At 41.6% G+C, this 21,648-nt stretch overlaps 1 protein-coding gene across 1 annotated transcript in view; it reads right to left on the bottom strand.

Annotated features, from left to right (window-relative positions):
* PARD3B (par-3 family cell polarity regulator beta) overlaps positions 1-21,648 on the bottom strand; it is a 679,914-nt gene that overhangs the window by 157,818 nt on the left and 500,448 nt on the right. The window contains exon 20 of the mRNA XM_084818423.1: positions 11,192-11,488. Within this exon, the coding sequence (XP_084674549.1) occupies positions 11,192-11,488 (297 nt within the window). The remainder of the gene's footprint in view (positions 1-11,191; positions 11,489-21,648) is intronic.

Below are 21,648 nucleotides of genomic sequence, written 5' to 3'. Positions count from 1 at the left end.
TTTTGCACATTATCAGCTGGTTTGCAAATAGCTATCCATGAGCAGAGGCGTAATGATCTCCCTCTCCCATTCTTATAGCTTACCAACTTCATAGTCAATTTTGGCTTCTTAATTACCCGCACACATATTAGCATTTAAAATTAAATGGCAGGTTAAAAAAAAAAATTATGTGTATGCGCACACACAACGTTAACATTCTTATTACTGTGCTGCCTGTGAAAGGTTAAAGGACATTGTGGAATTGTGTACAGAATGGAAATATTATAAAGAGAGAGAAATACTGGGGAGTAGGGTGAGAATGAAAATAAGTTTTGCCTGGTTTTGCATGTAGAAAAAAATTAGTCCCTGGCCAGCAATGGATTTGGTGAACCCTAAGTTCAAATTCCTGCTCAGGCATAAGTTCAATGGCTAAATTCAGACAACACACCAAATCCAGCTTAAGAATGTAAGAACATAAGAAGAGCCATGCTGGATCAGACCAAGGGTCCATCTAGTCCAGCATTCTGTTCACACAGTGGTCAGTCCGCTGTCGACCAGGAAACCATAAGCAGGACGTGATTACAACAGCACCCTCCCACCCATATTCCCCAGCAACTGGTGTACATAGGCTCACTGCCTCTGGTAACACATAGCCATCAGGACTAGTAGCCACTGACAGACTTTTCCTCCAGGAATTTGTCTAACCCCCTTTTAAAGTCCTCCCCACTGGTGGCCATCACTACATCTTGTGATAGCAAATTCCATAGTTTAACTATGTGCTGTGTGAAGAAGTACTTCTTTTTATCTGTCCTGAATCTCCCACCAATCAGTTTCATGGCATGACCCCAGGTTCTAGTATTTTGAGAGAGGGAGAAGTGTCTCCCTATCCACATTCTTCATACCGTGCATAATTTTTAGACCTCTGTCATGTCTCCCCTTACCTTCCTTTTTTCCAAGCTAAACAAGCCCAGCTGTTGTAACCTTCTCTCATAGGGGAGATGCTCCAGCCCCTTCATCATTTTAAGTTGCCCTTTTCTGCACTTTTTCCAGCTCTACAATATCTTTTTTTTAGGTGTGGTGACCAGAACTGTACACCGTATTCCAAGTGTGGTCACACCATAGATTTGTGTAAGGGCAGTACGATAGTGGCAGTTTTATTCTCAATTCCTTTTCTAATTATGCCTAACATGGAGTTTGCCTTTTTTTACAGCGGCCACACACTGGGTTACCATTGTCATCGAGCTGTCCACCACAGCCTCAAGATCCCTTTCTTGTTTGGTCACCACTAGCTCAGATCCCATCAGGTTATACTTGAAGTTAGGATTTTTTGCCCCAACGTGCATCATTTTACACTTGCTTGCATCGCATTCGCCATTTAGCTGCCCATTCTCCTAGTATGGAGAGATCCTTTTGGAGTTCCTCATAATCCTTTTTTGTTTTAACCACCCTAAATAAGTTGGTGTCACTGGCAAACTTGGCCACTTCACTGTTCACTCCTAATTCCAGAATGTTTATGAGCAAGTTGAAAAACATTGGTCCCAGTACAGTTCCCTGTGGGACCCCACTATTTACTTCCCTCTATTGTGAAGATTTACCATTTATTCCTACTCTTTGTTTTCTGTTCTTTAACCAGTTATTGATCCATAAGAAGACTTCTCCTCTTATTCCATGGCTGCAAAGTTTTCTCAGAAGTCTTCGGTGAGGGACTTTGTCACAAGCCTTTTGGAAATCGAAGTAAGCAAAACAGGATCACCCCTATCTACATGTTTGACACCCTCAAAGAACTCTAAAAGTTAGTGAGATAATGCTTTCAACCAATTTACCTGGAAGAGACGTTATGCTGACTGGCCTGTAATTTCCCAGTTCCCCCCGAATCCCTCTTTAAAAATTAGTGTTACATTGACCATCTTCCAGTCCTCTAGTACAGAGGCTGATCTTAGGGACATGTTGCATATTTTTGTTGGAAGATCAGCAATTTCATATTTGAATTCTTTAAGAACTCGAGGATGAATACCATCTGGGCCTGGTGATTTATTGACTTTCAATTTGTCAATAAGGTTGAGGACTTCATCTTTTGTCACCACTATTTGCCTTAGTTTCTCAGATTTCCTTCCTGAAAACATCGGTTCAGGCAGAGGCATCTGGCCTATATCTTCTGCACTCAAGATGGATGAAAATAATTCATTCAGCTTCTCCGCAATTTCCTTGTCCTCTTTTAGTACTCCTTTAACTCCACTGTCATCCAGTGATCAAACTGCCTCCCTCGTTGGTTTCCTGCTTCTGATATAAGGAAGCTAAATTATGGCTGGCACTATGCCTAGATTGACAAGCCATTATTTATTTGTTTGTTTAAAATATGTATAATCCATGCCATAATCCCCAAAGGACTTCACGGTGGTGTACATAAAATTATCTAAAAACAATACAATAGAATACAATAAACATCTAAAAGCTAAGCATCAAAAATGGAAAGGCATAATTTTTGTGAAACTCCCAGAGAGCATTGCTATGGGGTGGTATAGAAATATAATAAATGAAATGAAAATAAATTCAACCAGCTAAAAGGTAACAAACTTAAATCTGAAAATATAAAAACATTGATTTTTTTTTAATTCCTGTGCAAATAAGAACAACTTCACCTGGTGCTGAAAAGAGCACAGAGTTAGAGCTAAGCGCATTTCCCATGGGAGGTCATTCCAAAATTGAGGGCAGTGGAGGCTGGTGACTCTGATTTTGGTGGGACTGTGACTCCACTCTGGGTTTCAGTCAGAACCAGCCAGAACTCTAAAGGAGTTATCCAAGGTACTGAGCCTATTTAGGGATAGGGTTCAGCATCTTGGATAGCTCCTTCAGAGTTCCGGCTGATTCTGACTAAAACCCAAAATGGATTCACAGCCCCAACAAAATCAGAGCCACCAGCCCCAGCCCCTGCTGGTTGAGGCGCCACCACAGAGAAGGCCCTCTCTTTTGTAGGTGTTAAATGTAGTTCTCTTACAGAAGGAGTACAGAGAAGTGCTTCCTCTGATGATTTTACTGCAGGGGCAGGTTGATATGGGAGGAGGTGCTCCTTCAGATATTTGAGCCCCAAGCTGTTTAGAGCTTTAAATGTAAGCTTCTGCACCTTCAGTTGGGCTCGGAAGCAAATAGGCAGCCAATGTAGCTCCTTCAGAGTGGATGTCATATGGCTCCACCTAGGCAAACCAGCCAGAATTCTAGCAGCTGAATTCTGAACTAGCTGAAGCTTCTGGACTGTGTTCAGCCCCATGTGTAGTACTTTAGAGTAATCCAACCTGGAGGTTATTAAAGCATTGATCATTGTAGCCTAAGTATCCCTATCTAGCTGATGAACTAGCCGAAGTTCATAAAAGGTTTGCAACTGATGAACCAGATGAAGCTGAATTGCAACCAGCTTGCAAACTAGAACAAGAAACCATCATTTGAAGTGGGTTTCCAAACCACAGCTTGGGCTTTATGTGATGTTTGAACTGACAAGTCATAGTGATGGCCATTGGCTCATTTCTAGAGGCCCCTGCCCATAAGAAGTGGGACTGCTAGGCAGAATGGAAACCAACAGCAGTATCCAATGGGACTGTTGTGCAAGCGGCCCCTCCCATCAATTCCATTGCGTAAGTGGGACCCACCACTTGCACAATGGAGATTTAATGCTTCCTACAGGAAGCCCTGAAATTAGCAGAAATGCTTGTTTCTGGATCAGGACAGAGCTCCTTTGTATGAACTCAGTTGATCTGCCCTGCTCCAGAAATGAGCACTTACTCCTGGAAGCACAAAATCTCCATTGCGCAAGTGGTGGGTCTCACTTGCGGAACGGAACTGGCGGGGGCACAACAGAATTGCCGTGGTGGAAGCGCCCTGTTGGATACTGCCCCCAAACAGATAATTACCTTCAAACCACTGTTTGCCTGTTAAGTTATGAAGCTCAAACTATGGATAGTTGGATCAAAACTATGGTTAGCTAAAACTATGATTTGGAGTGATGTCTGAACTGAGCCATGGTATGACTGTAACTAAGTTATAATTATGCTCCTTATTTCGATAAGCATAGTCCTGGTCATATGGATCCAACGCAGAACCACACTGACACATTTCCTGTTCATATGTTGTGCTCTTGCCTATACCAACAATAAAACTGAGGGTGTGAAATGCTATGGTAAGAGGCCTCTTTGTTCTGCTTAGCCCTTCATATATAAGAAATGACCGAGGGCTACAGCACTGTGGAAAATCTAGTGTATCAACAGCAACACCACTACTGGCATTCATACACTCCATTTTACTCACTTTCCCTACACTAGTATTGATCTCCATATTGGGAAAAGTGCACGTGAAGTGGCACTGAGATAAAGATGGTAAAGAACGTTGACAACTGAAGTATTGAAGCAGCATACACTCGTATGACACCCTTCCTCCATTGAACAGCATATACTCATAAAGAGAAGGCCAAACCTATCCTACATAAGTGCTAAAACCACATGAACCCAAGCATATTTGATACTTCTAGGGAGGTGTGTGAGTGTGTGCCATGGAGAGAGAGAGAATTATGAGTTCATACATAACAGGAAACTGGTTTAGTCACAAACAAAATAAGCAGCTTTCACTCTCCTCTTGTTCATGAAGAAGGAGGAAAGGGAAGGAGGTGTGTGCGAGCAAAAGTTTTGCCATGGCTCATTCTCGATAATGTAAAATGAGGTGCACAACCCATGGGCTACATATGGCTCTTGCTTGAAGGTTGTGCAGCTTCCACCCACTGATCAGTTGGGCTGTGGGAAAAGAAAGGAGAAGGGAGGAGTTCAGAAAGAGCAAAGAAAGGAAGCTCTCTTTAGCAGTATGTAGAGAAACCCCATTCTTATCTCCTACTAGTGATCAGAGAGAAGAGCAATTTAAAGATATTTAAACTTTAAGTACCCCGCTGGGTATTAAAAGTTTAAATACATTTACATTTGATAACAGAGCTGTGCTTTCAACACCATTCCCTTGACCTAAATAGGCTGACACGCTGGCACTCACTGGAAGAGTTATCAGGATTGTTTGGTTTAATATCCTCTCTTTTGCAGCCCCCTTAATAAAAATGTGGAGCACTTTGACTCCAAAATCTGTCCCTATCTTGTTTTGGGAATCAGGGGCAAATACATGTGAGTGGGGGCTCAACCCATACTGACCACTCATAGATTTTCATACCATTTGTCCAGGGGTGGGCAACCTTTTTGGGTGGGCAACCTTTTTGTGCTGTGGGCACATCTGGCAATTTGAAAAACTGTACTGGACACCACCACAAAATGGCTGCCATGGGAGGCATGACAAGGGATGGGTAACCGGCCCCCCCAAATGAGTACAAGGCAGAGGTGGGGTCTGAACCCCAACACTAAACAACTCCTTTGCAATCATAGTTTTCAGAACCAACATAAACCTATTTCACAGCAATCCCAGCTGCTGGTAAGAATAAAAAGAAAAATTGGGAGAGGTAGGGCACTGTGGTGGGTTCCAAGAAAGGTGTCCAGGGTGCCACCACATTGTCTACCCTTGATCTAGCCTAATAGTAACTACTTTGACAAGTAATACCTCTCCAAGGTCTGGATTTGCCAGCTCAGCCCCTGTTCCTTGAGATGCTTTTCACTGGAGATGTCAGGGATTTAACCTGGAACCTTCTGTACACAAAGGACTCTGCCACTGACCTCTGCCCCCCACCCCCCGTCCCCGCTACTCCACACGAAGGTTTCAAAGAATTTGAAGAAAGACATAGCTAGATGAAATATAAGAACCACTCAAAGTATTTCACCAAGGTAATTGTGTGAATTTTACAGACCGTATATCTACTTTCAATTACAAACACTGGAATCCAGTTGAAAAAAGTATGTAAAGGTGTCCCCAACCAGTCATTTCCGACTCTAGGGTGCGGTGCTCATCCCCGTTTCTAAGCCGAAGAGCCAGCGCTGTCCGAAGACGCTTCCGTGGTCATGTGGCTGGCATGACTGAACACCGAGGTGCACGGAACGCTGTTACCTTTCCCACCGAGGCGGTGCCTATTTATCTACTTGCAATGTCTTGCTTTCGAACTGCTAGGTTGGCAGAAGCTGGGACTGAAGACGGGAGCTCACTCCGTCACGCAGCACTCAGGTCTCGAACTGCTGTCCTGCCGACCTTCCAGTCTGCAGTTTAGCGTCTTAACCACTAAGCCACCATCAAAGAAGGTGACTCAAGTTTGTATCCATCAAGATTACTACAAGTTCATGCTGTAAGCATTCAATAGGGGGGATTAATGCTATACTGCTGAATAAATGGTTTTAGAACTTATATTTGGGATTCTTCTTTACCCTTTGAAGTACAGAGAGGCTCCTAATTATTGGGATAGTTTTGAGACAAACAAGAAGTAGGACATAAAAATAGGGCACTTTGTAGAGTCATGGCTAATTGTATATCAGTATTAGGTACAGTGATCAAGCCACAGGGATCCTTTATTATAAGCTGCCTCATAATTTTATAAAATCATTAAAGGGATGATAATACATTCTTCATGGGGGGGGGGGGGAAGTGACTGCTTGATTCAATGCATGAGTTTTAATTCAATTCTCTATAGTAATGGCCCATGACAGGAATTCTAAAACTCAGATGAGATCATCTAGGTTTTGTTTGTTGGAAAAATAAATATATACATACATAAATAAAGGTGGTGGGGAGGAACCCAACTAATTTAAGTAATTTCTCAGGTCCTCACACTGTGTGTCACAGATTGTGAGTAAGAGGTGGGAAAAAAGATACATTAACTTGAAATAAAATTAACTGTGATAAAATAACACAAAGAGTAACTAAGACTGAGAGTGAAGACTGGTGAAACTACTGCATAACAAACCGAGTGTTAAATGCTGAACCTTTATAAAAATGAAATGACTTTTTTTTTGGCCAATAAGACATTTCCATTTTCTTTCTTTATCCTGATTTGGTGGACAAAGCAGATTTCATACCTGACCTACTGAGGAAATGACACACACAAAACTGCTGCTATTTGCAGGGCACTTTAAATAGCTCATTGTGATGGCTGTCTCCACTAGGGATAGGCAAGTGTGTCAGTTTCACTTTCTCCTGCATCCAGCTTTTTAGAATCTCAAATTCTTTGTTCCTCACATGTGAAGAACTTTGCGAATGTTCGTAAATTCCTATTAAAAACAAACTTCAGTGACACCCTCACCCACCTACGCCAGCCAAATGATCACTAGGTGCCGCTGTTCCCAGCGAGAAGACCATGATCTACATGCCTGCAATATAGCTATTAAAGATAAGGGGCCTGGCAGCAAAAAGGTGGTAACCCTGATTCATTCATCACTACGAACATGACTGAACACACAAAGATTCAAAACTCGACTTCTAAGAGGTAAGCTCTCAAAGCCCTGGGCCTAGATGGAGAAATGTGTGTGTTTCACTTGCTTCCACATTCATTTTTTTTTAATCTCGAGTTTTTTCACCCAAATATGGAGAATTTCACGAATTTTGGTAAATTCTTATCAAAACCAAACTGAAAAAGAATTCTAACCCATCCCTAATCCCCATACAGTACAACACATTCAATGAATATTCAGTGGTGGTTCCTTCCGTGCCACTAAAAATGGTTTTATTTATTTGGAGGAATGAAGTGGCATGAAGGAAATCCTCTGATCTTTATGGAGAGGTTGGCATGCAGACAGCTACCACAGAGGCAGTTTAATGTGATGTATATGTAACAGCTGTTACATATGCACCTATAGTTGCTCTATAACTGGATAGTTACCATGTGTAGAGACCTGAAGGCCTGGGGGGGGGGGAACTAAGGAAAAAAAGGGGGGCAGAAAAAAACAGGAAAAGTATTATTTCCAGGGATTTGGGGGGGAAATGGGGGGGACAGTTTTTCTGAATGTTTTTTTGGGGGTGTGTCCCAGTTTTTCTCCAAGCTTTCACATTGCTGCCTATATATGTTATCTATTTAATTCTCTTGGAATAAAAAACAAATAAGTCTCCCTTTCTTGCAGCCTCCTTCATTTTCAAAGGAACCATTCGCTCAAGATTTCAGTCCATGGTACAAATGTATAAATATATTATATTATTCATTTATTATTACATTTATACCCTGCCTTTTTTCCTCCAAGAAACTCAAGGTGGCTTCCACAATCCTCCTCCTTTCTATTTTATCATCACAACAACCCTGTGTGGTAAGTTAGGCTGAGAGTCTGGTCCAAAGTCACCCCATGAGCTTCATGGCCAAGTGGGGACTAGAACTCAGGTCCCCTCAGTCCCAGTCCAACACTTTAACCACTCCACCCACTGGCTCTCCAGTCTTCATAAAGATCCAATGGCTGCTATAAACATCTTATCTAGAAGATAGTGGTCCCAACCCAGCAAGCTGCTATAGGTGGGTACAAGCAACAGCGTGCATTAAAACTTGGGGAAGAGGTAAAAAAGAGGTTCACAGCTCAAGATTTTGCTAGAAAGAAAATGGCCTGATTAAACCCTGCCCTGTTACCTATATCCCAACTCTATGTTAAGACACTCATCCTACTTCAGCCTCTAGCAAAGCCTAACAGGTATCATAAAACATAGCAATAAAGCATCTTGAAAAAGTTCCTAACATGCAAGTGCTGATGTAAAATGGTAGACTGGAGTCAGTACCCTGTTGTGGCCACCAAAGTTGGTTATCTTTTAATTATAAATTTTGCTTTTAAAATGCCTAACCTAAATTATAATCCAAGACACTGGGTCCACATAAAACACACATGTCCACCTTAGTTATGGATAACTGAATGCTAGTGGATTTGGGATTGACATTTGTTGGCCATTTCTAATTTAATGATAATAGCAATAGAAATTTATATTTCATATTATGGAAATGGACAGATCTGGCCTAATACTTACTTTTCAACTTCTTTCCAATTTCACTCTTAAGTACATAAAAGGAGTTCTAAACTGGTTGATGTGAAAAAGCCATAAACTAATGAACACAGGCATTTGCCCTAGCTCTTGCTTAAAGACACTGTCAATGTGAAAAGGCTGGGCATTTCATTAATTTATTTTAAAATGTAATATCTGGCATTTAAAGCATTTACCAAGATAGATTTCATTTCCTACACACACATACACTTCACAAAGGCTCCTCAGAAAGAAACATAACAAATGGCAATTAAGAACCAAACATAATCAAATCAGGACAAAAACATAATGAAGAATCAGCCAAAAATCCATATCCTGTGCAACAGCACCTGTAATTTCTATTCATCGGAGATTACCAAAGGCCAGGTGGGATTAATAAGGTTTACTACCTTGGTAAAAACCAAACTTCTCACATGGGGGGAGAACTATAAGGCAGAGCCCCAACCAATGACCTTTCGTATTTTATTTTATTATGACATTTGTTTATAGCTGCATAACAAAGTTCTCTGGGTGGCTTACAATAAACAAACATAAAAACAATTTAAATACATAACAGAACATAAAACCATACAATCAAAAGAAAAATAAAACATAAAGACAAAACAAAATTCACAGTACCTCAAAATTAAACATACGGATGTTAAAACTGAGAGACCCAGATTACATGAGTTATTTAAAAGGCCTGGGTGAACAAAAGGCCTTCATCTTGTGTGGAAAAGACCACCCCTTTCATGGCAAATTACATCTTTCAGGTAATTTTTGCCCTAGTTCACAAAAAAGCTTAACTTTGCAACATGAAGATTAGAGACAGGAAGAACAAAGATAATGCCCACATTTAAAACTTCCTGGTGACTGAAATAAAGGTTGGGTATAAAGGGATTTGTGGAGTTACCTCTCCAAGAACAAATCTTTCTCCAGTGCTCCTGCTCCAAAAATGGAGACAAACTAGGCATGCCGATTTCCAAACCATCAGGTCTTTTTAGAATTCTCGTCCTAGCAATAGTGACCCAATTAAATCCCTTTTAAAGCCATACTATTTACTTCTGTATTAAGAAGTACATATTAAGTATACAGTATTTATTTGCATATACACTGTAGAAGTAAGTCAAAGGGCTGACAACCAAGTTATACAAGCCTCAGTAACAAACATTCTTCCTCACTCTTCTGTTACTGTCTATCTGTTTCACATTGCCCACTGAAAGTGCCTTGAATTCGTTTAAACATAGGAAACCTAGTCAAGTACTGTATTACTTTGTATTCTCCAATGCCAGATTTCAGGACTTCCTGGTGATGGCTCTATGACTGTGCCTAGATGTGTGTGCTTCCTTTTTTAACTTATATAGAAAAAGATTTCTGTATTTCTTAAAGCTACCAACCTGGAAGCTTGACAGTAAGGATTAAAAATGGCTCCTTCCTCCCTGCCCTACTTGGTTATTGGAAAGACGCTGAAAGGTAATCTGTCTTGTGAAGCCACACTTTACAGGATGCATAAAAGTGCCATGATTCTCAGTCCTCCCTCCAACTTAATTGAAGGTGCATAATATCACACAACAGGGGAAATGTAAACTGTAAGCATGCACAGTAAATCACTGTACAAGCAACCAGCTTTTGCAGCAAATAGGCACCAAATGATTGTGTGGGGCAAAAAGCAATTTGAACACACAAAGTCTTTTAGGGCTGCCGAATTACAACTTCTTCAGAGCAGAAAAAGAAGAAAGCTACTTATTCGGTAGCACCGCAATTGGATTTGAAGCAGGTCAGTTCAGTCAATTTGTGAAATAGGTGCCTTTTTATAATGATTTCAATTTTATTATGACCTTGAGTAGTAAGACTGTTACTGGTGCAAATGTAGAGTAAAGATATTGTTTCCTTTTAAGCAAATATGAAGCTTTGATCATTAAAAATCATGCGGCCCATCTGAGTAAAATTACAGAAGAGTTCAAGCAAACTTAGTAATAAGGATCTCTCTTATTGTAAAAAAGAAAAAAAAGAAAAATTGATTTAGGAATTAAGGAACCTGAAGCTTAGCTTCTTAACATCCTGATCATGAACACAGACACTGGTTTATTAGCCAACCATGCCCAAGTCCTCATCAGGCTTGCATAATATCACTGTTTGCGATAATATTGCATAGTGCAACCAATGGTGTGTACTATCCATTGATATGCTACTGAAAAAAATCTTAGGAACAAGACATTCAACCCAAAAAATCACTCCTCAAAATATAACACAGGTGTTATGCCATTTTGTTACATTTTATAATATCTACGCACGCATTAAATGGTTTCCATGATAACAGCATTACCTCTCAACAGGAGCATGCTGATGGGGTGGCTTGTTTATCCGTGCATACAGTCCTTCTAAGTGGTCCCTGTCCACAGGTGCTGGAGGGTTATCGCACTCAAAGCTTTCTGAAACAGGTGGAGAAGATGGCCTATAGGCACTGACACCTGGATACATTTCCCGGAAGTGATTCACTCGTGCATAATTTGGGTCCATCTCATCATCATCAATATCAGGCGGTGGACCCACAGCACCAGGGGAATACTCAGCGAGTCCCCTGGTCTGCTTCTGCCGCAGCTCCAGATGCTTTGCCCCAATCCTAGGAAACAAAACAACCAATGTTAGTATTTACTTTAATGCCCAGAACAGTGAAGTGAGCCCCTTCACGAAAGAGCTCCTGGCTAGTTTGTATTAAACAATGGACAATTTACACATACAAGACAAATGCCAGCTAAAATCTTAGGGAACACTGGATGCTTTATAATCATGCTCTGGTGTTGAACAGAACATATCAAGCAAGCGGGTCCATCACAAATCCACCATGACTCACAACAGCTAAGCACCCAGTCTCCACTTAAGCATTTGCACACCGGTGGCTCAGATGCCCAGACATAACCATAAATGCACACGCATGCATTACACTGGAAATTATGGAAAAGGTTGCTTTACACCAGGACATAGATGCCTGTTAAAAACTCCCATCTTTTTAACATCTGAATTAACCAACAACGTTATCATTGCCACTTTCTCTATATCTTCCCTCAACCCTAAGATTCCGCTGAATAAATCATGTGAGAATTGCAATAATGTCAGAACATAAATGCAGAGGGGGCTTGGTTATCTGAAAAGTCAAAGACCAGACACAATTGACTGGGGGTTTCTGCATCCCCACCCCCCATTTAAGTGGGGAGACATCATACCTCATTATACAGGCGCTAGGGACAGAGTAAGACAGTGAAGAAATGAACAGAAGCCTGACAGAGATGAATTGGTACATATAAGTGAATTAAAAACTATTACTGGCAGTACTCCACTATGATAAAGCTTTAAGTGGTATTACAAAATGCTGCGGCTAATCAGTGCCATTGTGTAATCTGTTGGGAATAGGAATGGTAAAAAATACCCAGGTATAATTTCAAACCTAGCCAAATTCAGATGCTTCAACATTTGCTTTGCAACTGAAAACTTTAAACAAGGCACTATTAATAATATGAAACTTAAACGTTCAGCTGCCTGACTCCATAATTAAAGCAACAGAAAAGATCACAGCAGCAAGATCAGCCTGGTATATAGAGAGCAGAGAATGAAAAGCGAGAGGGGGATTAAAGCATAGGAAAGCTGTCAATTAAAAAGTCAGGATTTACCCACCATTATTAAATTCTGAAGCACAGAAGACGTTCCTGGAAGCAAATAGGTGGAAAGGATGTATAAAAAGAATGGCAAGATAATAATACATGTTGTTACACCATCACCTTTTGTAGCTGGAAAAAATTAAGAACAATAAAGTAGCAGCTGAATGACGAATTAGAACAAAAATGGACTTTAGTAGCGGAGAGGGAAAATGACTAAAACAGAAAAGACATTTAAGGAACGTGAGCGGAAACGAGAGGGAATGAAGACATCAAGATTTAACTTGCAACCAGTAAATGCACTTACAAAATTATTATATGGAGGGATCTTTCACTAAGAATGAGTGTGAAATCAGAGAGCCTCTCCACACATTATGGGCTTTACATTTTTAAGTGTACTTTTAAAAATGGAAGTGTGAACATAAACTAAGAGGTGTTTGCAACCCATGTATCCCTAACCCATGTATCACACTATGATATGATTGGCTGCAGTTCTTTGTTGGGCGCACACCCAGTGAGCAACTTAGGTTTACCACTGTGTGAATGGCCAGAGTACAAACTGCAATATGTGACACACAGGGTTTCTTACTGGGTGCTAGACAACTAGACGAAAGGGTTGCTTATGCAGATGCTATATAAAGCCAATGCCTGTGATGGTCACATGCAGGGGTTCAAAACTTTGGCTTGGCTTATTCAGCCATTATTTACAGATGCTGTTGACCCCTCTCCTCCTGAGTCCCCAGCAAACAGAGAAGCTGAAGGGAGGAGTGTGGGAGGTCTCATGTCACGCCCAGCTTCCAGGCAGTAAAAAAGATGAGAGAATCATGCAGCTTCTGCCAGCTCCAAAGCCTGGCATAAGAGACCTTCCCCTTCTTCCCCTGCATATGCCAGAGGTTCTGGGAAAGGGGAAGAGAAGCTCATCTGAGCTTTAGAGCACGCAGAGTTCTGCCTGCTCCAAAGAGCTCAATATGAAATGACAGGCCTGTCCTTGTTCCACTAAAATTTGCAAAGGTCTTGGAGGAGTGTGGATAAGGAGCACTGTGCTGCTGGGTGTCATAGCTGGGGCAGGAGCCATCGGAAAAAGCCCGTGGGCAGTTGCCTCTGTCATATGTTACAGCAAAAAAGGAGTTGAACCCTTTTTTGGCCCAAGGGCCAAATTCCATTTCGGAGAAGCTCTTGGGGACTGCCTGCCAGTGGTGGGTGGCACCAAAGGCAGCTCAGGGCAAGGTCAAAGGCAAAGGGTCGGAGCAAAAATACCAAAAAAACCCAGCCATGTTTTAGCTTAAACCTCTTCCTGCCAGTAACTCAGCCTTAGGAGAAGAATTTCAACCTTTTAGAATGGGGAAGTAAACATGCAAAAGCTGGGAAATCACCAAACGACTGGCAGCCAGGGGTGTCAAGGTTCCCTTTTGTCCCTGCTGAACTTCAAATAGCCAAATCAAAACACAGACAAGAGGCTTCTATCCACAGATCTTTAATCCTTTTACTTCAATCGGTCATACAGATGCAAACTGTCAGTAACTCACAGTCTACAAAGAAAATGCCTTCAGGGAGTTCAAAGGGAAGCTACGAAGGTTGAAAGTTGCCCACCATTTGAGAAAAGCTGGGCACGCTTTCCTAACTTAAGGGGTGGGGTGGGGATCTCTCTCTATCCCGTGAGGTCTCTATGCATAGCTGTTCCCGCTGGGCCAATCGGGCAGATCGCCTAAGCTCTGCCCCGCCATCTCTCTCTTGGCTCTGCATCTGGTGTCTAAGAATTCAGGCTCTCCAAGCCCCATCTCTCCCTGTTCGCTATCTCTCATAGGGGTGTGTGAAGAGAGGCCCTCTCCATCCAGCTGGACGATTGAAACCTGAGCAGACTGATGAGGATTGAAACCTGTCTGGAAGAGTCTGGGAAAGTTCCTCCCCCACGTTTTGTGGTTCCTCTTCGGAATCTGAGCTACTCTGCCACTGCCTATGCTCAGAGGCACCCCTGACAAGGGGAAAGGGAAAGGAGGTGTGGAACCCCTGATGGCGGTGTTTGGCCTGCAGCCTTGAGGTCCTGGGTTACAGTCTACAAATGGGTTGCACATTAATTCCTACATTAAGCATTTTCTACAAAGCCACTGTGTAATGTGAACTTTGATCTTTTTCAAGGCTGGCCGATACACAATCCCCTCTGCACTGCACCCCTAATAATAGTTCAGAGAGCTTGCTGAAGCTGGCCTCATCCTAATATGCAAAACTGCTCTTCCCATCTCCATTTTCCAAATGCTACAAAGCCACACAGATCCCTTTCTCAAGCAGACTGTACCTCTCCCACCCCTTTACTGTTCTGCAAACCACAGCATACTTCTGGGGATTGCAATGAGTTTCAATAAAATGATCATTTCAATGCATGTAGAGACAAGTGACTAACTCTGAATAAGACTGGGGTTGGGCAACATTCAATGGGAGGGGCTGAATGCATAAATAAACAGTGATGCCACAGTAGTCTCTATTCAGTCTAGGTGGCAACACTCCTGCTAGCTCTGACGGAGGGAGAGAAGGGGATAGGGAAGGCAGATTGAGAATGGGCTGCAGGATCATGTGGTTCCTTCTTCTAGTCCCCAGTCCAGTTCAAATCTAGTTCCCAAACCCTGTGAAACAGGGAACCCTGATTGGCCCTAAACATAGTTAAAGCCAGTGTTGATAGAAAGGCAGATGGGATTCCTTGTAGAATAGATTGAGTTGGGGAAGAAGCCCAAAGTGCATCCTCAGTCCTTTAATCATGACTAAGGGAACCCCCACATACTAAAATAAGATGAAGCAGAGGCTTTGAGGTCACCACAGATAATAATAAAGGAAGAGTATTTCCTTTTATTTCTAGAATGTAACAATCGCTAGCGCACAAGTAATTAATGAACAGATTAAAAAAAAGGCAAGAGGCTTAATCCACCAAGGGCTCCTGAAAGAAAGCTGAAAGAAAGATCACATAGCAGAGAGAGAGAGAGAGAGACGCAGAGGCACAGCCTACCCATTCAATGCCTTGATGGAACAAACTCATGGATATATATGTGAAAAGTTAAAACCTGATCAATTTTTGTCAACAAAAACAATCCTTCCTGTGAGAGTGCAGTTTATGGATCCCACTGCAAGGGAATGCCTCCTGCATGGCAACAGCTGGGATGGATTTCCATTACAAATGAAGCTAAAAACATCAATACAGAAAAGGATTGGGGGGGGGGGCAACTGAATGGATGGTCTCATTTTTTCTTGTATACATGGAGCATATAATTTCAAGAGAAATTATCATGCAGAAAGATTAATATTATACACACCCCAATATGGTGTTGCATTGAGAAATAAAAATAAAGCCCCTTAAATTGACTTTGTTAAAAATTCTATTAGCCAGTTCATTAGCATCTGTTTCTGAAGGGTTCCATTTTCTGCCATCAGAGTTTTGCATAGCAACTGAATGGGCTGAAGTGCTTGCAAAGATACTTGCCTGCCTAAGGTATGAAAGCCAGGAGTACAGCTGGTTGCCACTGTCATAACTCCACTGGTATCAGCAGAACGATGTATTATAGCCGATATCGAGTGAGAATCTTGCTCATTAACATTATGTAAGATTACACTGTTTTTGTGCTAGTGAGGACTGAGGAGAATCAGAAATTTCTCTACTCATATTAAAGATGTGTACTTTGTGCTGAAAATGTAATGGAGGTCTGAGAATGTAATAGAGGAACTATAGGCTAATTTCAAAAATCAAGAGCAAACTTCCGGATGCTTACAAGTGAGATAATGGTCAAATTGACAAGGATCCAACAAGGTAGACCTATTTGTAAAAATGATCAGAAATCGCTGGCATTATTTTTTGGAATACTTTTGCAAGACATCTTGAGAAATGTGATATCTTATTAAAATATTATAATATATTCATTTATCTTCCTCCTGATTGGTCTGGAATGCAATCTTATTGGGGATTAATAAAATAAGAGCTCCTGCCTGATTATATCATCCACCCATCAGGTCTGAACAACAAGGCACAAAGAGGGGAATTCTCTGTGCTTGCTCCACAGCACATGATTCTGCACCTTGTACCATCAAAGAGGCCAATTTTATCCTGTCAGGAAAGGCACATTGGGGTTTCTTTCACAGCGCTCTGATTGAATCATGCCACACCAACTTGCATATTACTAAGCAGAAATTGCTGCTTCATAACCTTTGGGAACTGTTCTTTAAGATTTTTAGAGTTTAGAGTTGTGTGCCATTGACAAAATAAGACCAGAGTAAGCAGCTGGGTGGATGGGACCCTGCAACCTTAGAACGAAACAGGCAATCCCATATATTTTCTATGTATCTGTGTGCAGTGCACAAAACACACACAACTCAAGAACCTGGGATTTCATTTCCAGCCAGTTTTGATTTGAGAACAATAAGCTGTTTAGGGTTACAACTCAGTACATAGTGCCTGAATAAACTGGCTTTGAAAGGGCATGAGCTGCTTTATCCATATGAGGCATGTCAGCTTAGGATAAGCATCATGCTTTGGCTTCACTTTGTTTGCAACTTTGTAGCAATGTTTCTTCAATGACATCTTCTCTTTTTCCAGTTTCCACAGTGCTTAAAGTCCTGGCTTATCATTGCTGTAGCTCTTATCATCGCTGGGGCTCTGTGCTGTTTCCGCTGAGCTCTAATAGAATTATTTTCTTGATGGCTGGGTGGAGTCTGAGTGGAGTCTGGGTTGGGTCTGATTATCTCATCCGTGTTCCCGCCTCCTTGGCTGTGTTTCCAGGACAATGGAAGGAGAAGCTAATGGAGGAGTACGAGATGTTTAAAAACAAATCAGCTTTGCTGTGAAGAGAGGCTTTCCCCCTCTCCCCCCATTTCTCCTTTCCCCTGAAAGTCCAGATGCACTTGCATTTCAGGAGCAAGCCTCATTGAACACAATGTGAGTTAATTCCGAGGAGACACACATATGCTTGTGCTGGGAAGGGGGGGACACAAAGAGGGAAACTAGCCCCCATTTTAACCCAGAGGACCTCATTGACCACAATGGGAGTTACTGCTGAGGAGACAGTAGTGGGTTTGTTGTGGGAAAGAGAGCGAAACCAGCCCCCATTTTAACGCACAGGATCTCTGTATGGAAGCTGCGAAGGAGTTATGTCCTAAGGCAATGGACCGAAGCCTCAAGATCGCGCTAAATTGCATTTAAGGAATTGGGCTCTGATATGTGCTGTGTCAATTGAGGAGCTTCTCTGTTATTTCTGTGGTCACTGAGAGGGCAAGCCTCATTCAGCGCAAAGGGAGAAAAAAACCTGACTGGGCTCATGGGCTGTGTTCTAGTGCTTTATTTTCAGTAATGTTTTAATAGTTGGTCCTTAGGCATCCTGCTCCAAAACGGCAATGAAACTTCCAGAAAACAGGGAGGGAAAGGGTTGGGTCACTGAGGTCAGAGCGACACAGCCACAAAGGCCGGGCTACACACCCTATTGGCAGGACTATGATGCCGGACCCAGTGTGCTTGTGGAAACAGGTCAGTAATGGAGCCGTGGTAAGCTGGAAAGTCGGACTATAAGCAGACTCAGAAGAAGCAGTTGTTCAGTGATAAAATGCAGGGCTGGTGCTGAATGGCCACGACGTCATGGTAGCACAGAGACCTCACCGCACAGCCAGGTTGGAGTAAATCGCTGGTGGAACTACAACCCTATTCAACATTACATCATATTTGTATGATGTCTGCTGCATACATGTGCATCTTAAGGGCTGTGATGAGATCCCATCCACACCGCAGGTACTGTATGAGATCCCTCCTGCTTCTTCGACTGCCTTTTAGCCTCTACAACAGTAGTTCAAATCTAGATGTGGCTATTATATGGCAAATGCATTCATATGTCTGACTGGCTCATTTATACTTCTGTATTAGCTTCTGCCAGGGGAAATTGCTAGCCAAACAGATTAGTTAATTTCCCCAGTTGTTGCTATGGGAAAATGTGTGTTGGCTTGAACTGCAGGTTTATTAAGTTATTTTCCTCAATAGAATAGTCTATTATTTAAGTCATAAGAGGGACACTGTGTGTATGCAATAATTCAAAGGAGCACAAAACTGTAGACTGTATTATTCAGTACAGAATTCTGAGTATCTCAGCTTTAATTTTAAAGGAAAATCAAGTTTCTAGCCCTTATGTCTGCAAACAAATGCTTGAAAGTCTGTCAGCAATGCCTGCTGAGAACTTGGATATCATTACTTGTTGGTGGGACATCTCTGCCCTGAATAACTCGTTCCCTTTTGACTAGTAAAACCAGAATTATGTAAAATACAAAAGGAAGAAAGAAAATTAGAGAAATCACACAAATTTGCTCAATTTGCACAATTTATAGATGTTGTGGAATAAAGCTTTTCTTGGCACAGAATTTAGCTTGTCTAGGGACATTTTAATTTCATTAGTACAGAATAAAAATATCAGAGAGGTGTGTGTGTGGGGGGGGCAGGGCAGCATACTTCTTATTGTTATTTGTGTTAAAGTGTTTACCCCATCTTCTGACCAAACTGGGACTTCAATATGATTAGCAAATATATGACCATTAGTTAATATCTGATCTTTTAAAGAACTTTGAAGGCAGTCTCAGATATTAGAAGGTAAACCTCCTTTCCACTGATAACAAACTTGTATAAAAAAGATATTATTTTTCACTGGAGTTAAACTGGTCAAAACGGATGTCACAAGAATAATATTAGTATGGTGTTTAGGATTCTATAGATTGATATGCATGTCTGCTCAGAAGTAGTTCCACTATAGTCAGGAGGGATTCCTCCCAGGCAAGTGAACTCCTCCCATAGGAGTAAAAGGTAAGTAAGGGAGCAATCCTATGCATGTTTATATAGAAAAAAAAGTCTAAAAGTCATTTTTATCTGTCTAAACATCCATAGGATTATGCTCTAAGAGGTGTTTTGGGATGTGGGTGAGAATACTGTTACCTACTCCAAACCTTTGGAATGAGTGGGCTAAAATATGAACATTTAAATCGTGATGCAAGAGTTCTGCAAGGAGGCTTATCAAAAGTACTAGGCCCAGTTTTTATCTCTCTCAGAAACTTAACAGATTTCTAATATTGTATCCAAGGAGAAGACCTCCACCACAGTGGCTCAATCCATCTCACACGTGACATTATTTCAGGTTTGATAGTGACAATAATTTGTACTGCTGTCAATACTGGTACTTTGTACATAACAAAAGCCAGAACTGGGTCAGCACAATTTTCTTTTGTTGCTACAGAAAAAAATCCAGCTTCTTCCATTTCCCCCTCCTATAAATGCAGCTAGCAATTGCTTCCACAGCTGCAGGTTGTCCCTCCTAAAAAACAATGGCTTCCTTTTTATGTTGTACTTGGCTAGCCAATACCAGGTTATGTGAATTTTCCATGATCAATGCTTCATCTCTTCGACAGGACTATTATAATTGCATTAATATTTCTTGTTTATTTCTCACCCTCTGTGGAAAATCTATAAAATTCCATCAATGATCTCTCTTTTATCCAGTTTATTTTTTCACCTGGCAGTTCAGTTACAATGTCTGAACAATCCTGTGTGTACAGTTTTGCCTATGTTACTATATTCCTGATACTTTATTCCTCTTGCCTTGTTAAGACTCACTCCTCTATCTCCCAAAATTTAATTTGTTAAAAATATGTTATCAGTTTCTTAGGAAAAAATATAACTGGTACATAATATATCTGGTAAGTTTACTGCCTTCCACAAAAGGGCAGAAAAGTTTCTTTCTTACCTCACCCTGAAAGCTGAACATCGTTAACTGAATATTTCCACAGCATTTCATTCTATTTTCTACCTCATTTACCAATGTTTCTATTATTTACTAATATATGACCCAAGACATTTCATGGCCAGAATTGGGGGAAACGATTCCGGCCTATCCCTCCTCCCATTACTGTCACTTCTCGTCCTACCACTTCCCGAGGTCTGATGCTGTTCCAGCTCCTCTTCATTTTCTCCAGTCTCCCTCTCCTCCGTTCCCTTTCCATTCCCACTGCTGGTGCCTCTTTACTCAGCTGCCAAGCTTAACAGCCTCAAAGAGGGGATGGACTAATGACTACAGAGTCCACATTAGATTCTTTACAACTGCACCATATTGTCTCACGGTTAAAACCAATTCCCTGAACACTGTTGTCATTTTCGATGTTATTTATGTTTGAGGGCAAAAAGAAGAATTAAAAGGATTCAAGGAACGCAAGAGTTCGCCCTTTCAGCTGTACTTGGGTCAGAGTGCTCTGACTTCACTGAAGCTGGGGGGCCACCAGCAAGGTGACCAGCAGTATACAACCTACAACCTTCCCTGTTCCCATACAATGCACTCTGACCCATCTGTGGTGGTGAAGAAGCAATCAGAAGAAAAGCTTCCATTTCCTTCCCCCGCTTTGCTGCTTAGTGTAACCTCCTTCAAGGCACAGATCCACTTGGTCATAGATTTCCATCCATTACTTCCCCCACTCAGTTGTTTCCCAGCATTCTCTCTCCTGCACACATTGTAGGCACAGCAGCTCAGAGCATGATAAAGAGTAGCCTTCCCCATCCTGGTGCCCTCAATGGTCTTCAGCTGGTAGGTCGGGACCCACCACTGGCTCATAGCCAGACCTAAAGAAGGATATAACACCACCAAATAAATAGAAAAAATTAAGAAGTGGGTCACCAAATGTATGTTTGGACTAAAGGTTGGTCCCATGTCTGAAAAGCTTGAAGTCTACTGCTCTAGATATTTTTGGACTACAACTCCCAGGATTCCTGAATATTCACCATGCTGGCTGTGGCTTATGGGAGCTGAAGTCCAAAACATTTGGAGGGCACCAGTTTGGGAAAGGCTGATGTAGAACATTGGAAACTGGCTATTATATCTAACAATTAGAGCAGGCACACATGTTACCCTCATTACAAAAGATGGCCACATCAACAAACTAAACTTTAGATCTACAGCAATAGCTATTTGGCTGGAGCAGCTGTGTTCACCGGATGAGTTTTGCCAAATGACGGGTGTAAATGTGTATCAACAAATAACATGTCACTCATCAGCCAAAAATATGGCAGTGAAAAGACAGAGAATAAAACATAAGATCACAACTACCATACTTCCGCGTAAGATGCCTCTTGATGATGAAA

The sequence above is a fragment of the Heloderma suspectum genome, chromosome 1 (genome assembly GCF_057233095.1).
Source record: "Heloderma suspectum isolate Gila_16-S chromosome 1, 16-S_ref, whole genome shotgun sequence".
NCBI classification, from domain to species: Eukaryota; Metazoa; Chordata; class Lepidosauria; order Squamata; family Helodermatidae; genus Heloderma; species Heloderma suspectum.
Note: the sequence above shows the minus strand (reverse complement) of the source record. Positions and strands in the feature narration are given on the sequence as shown.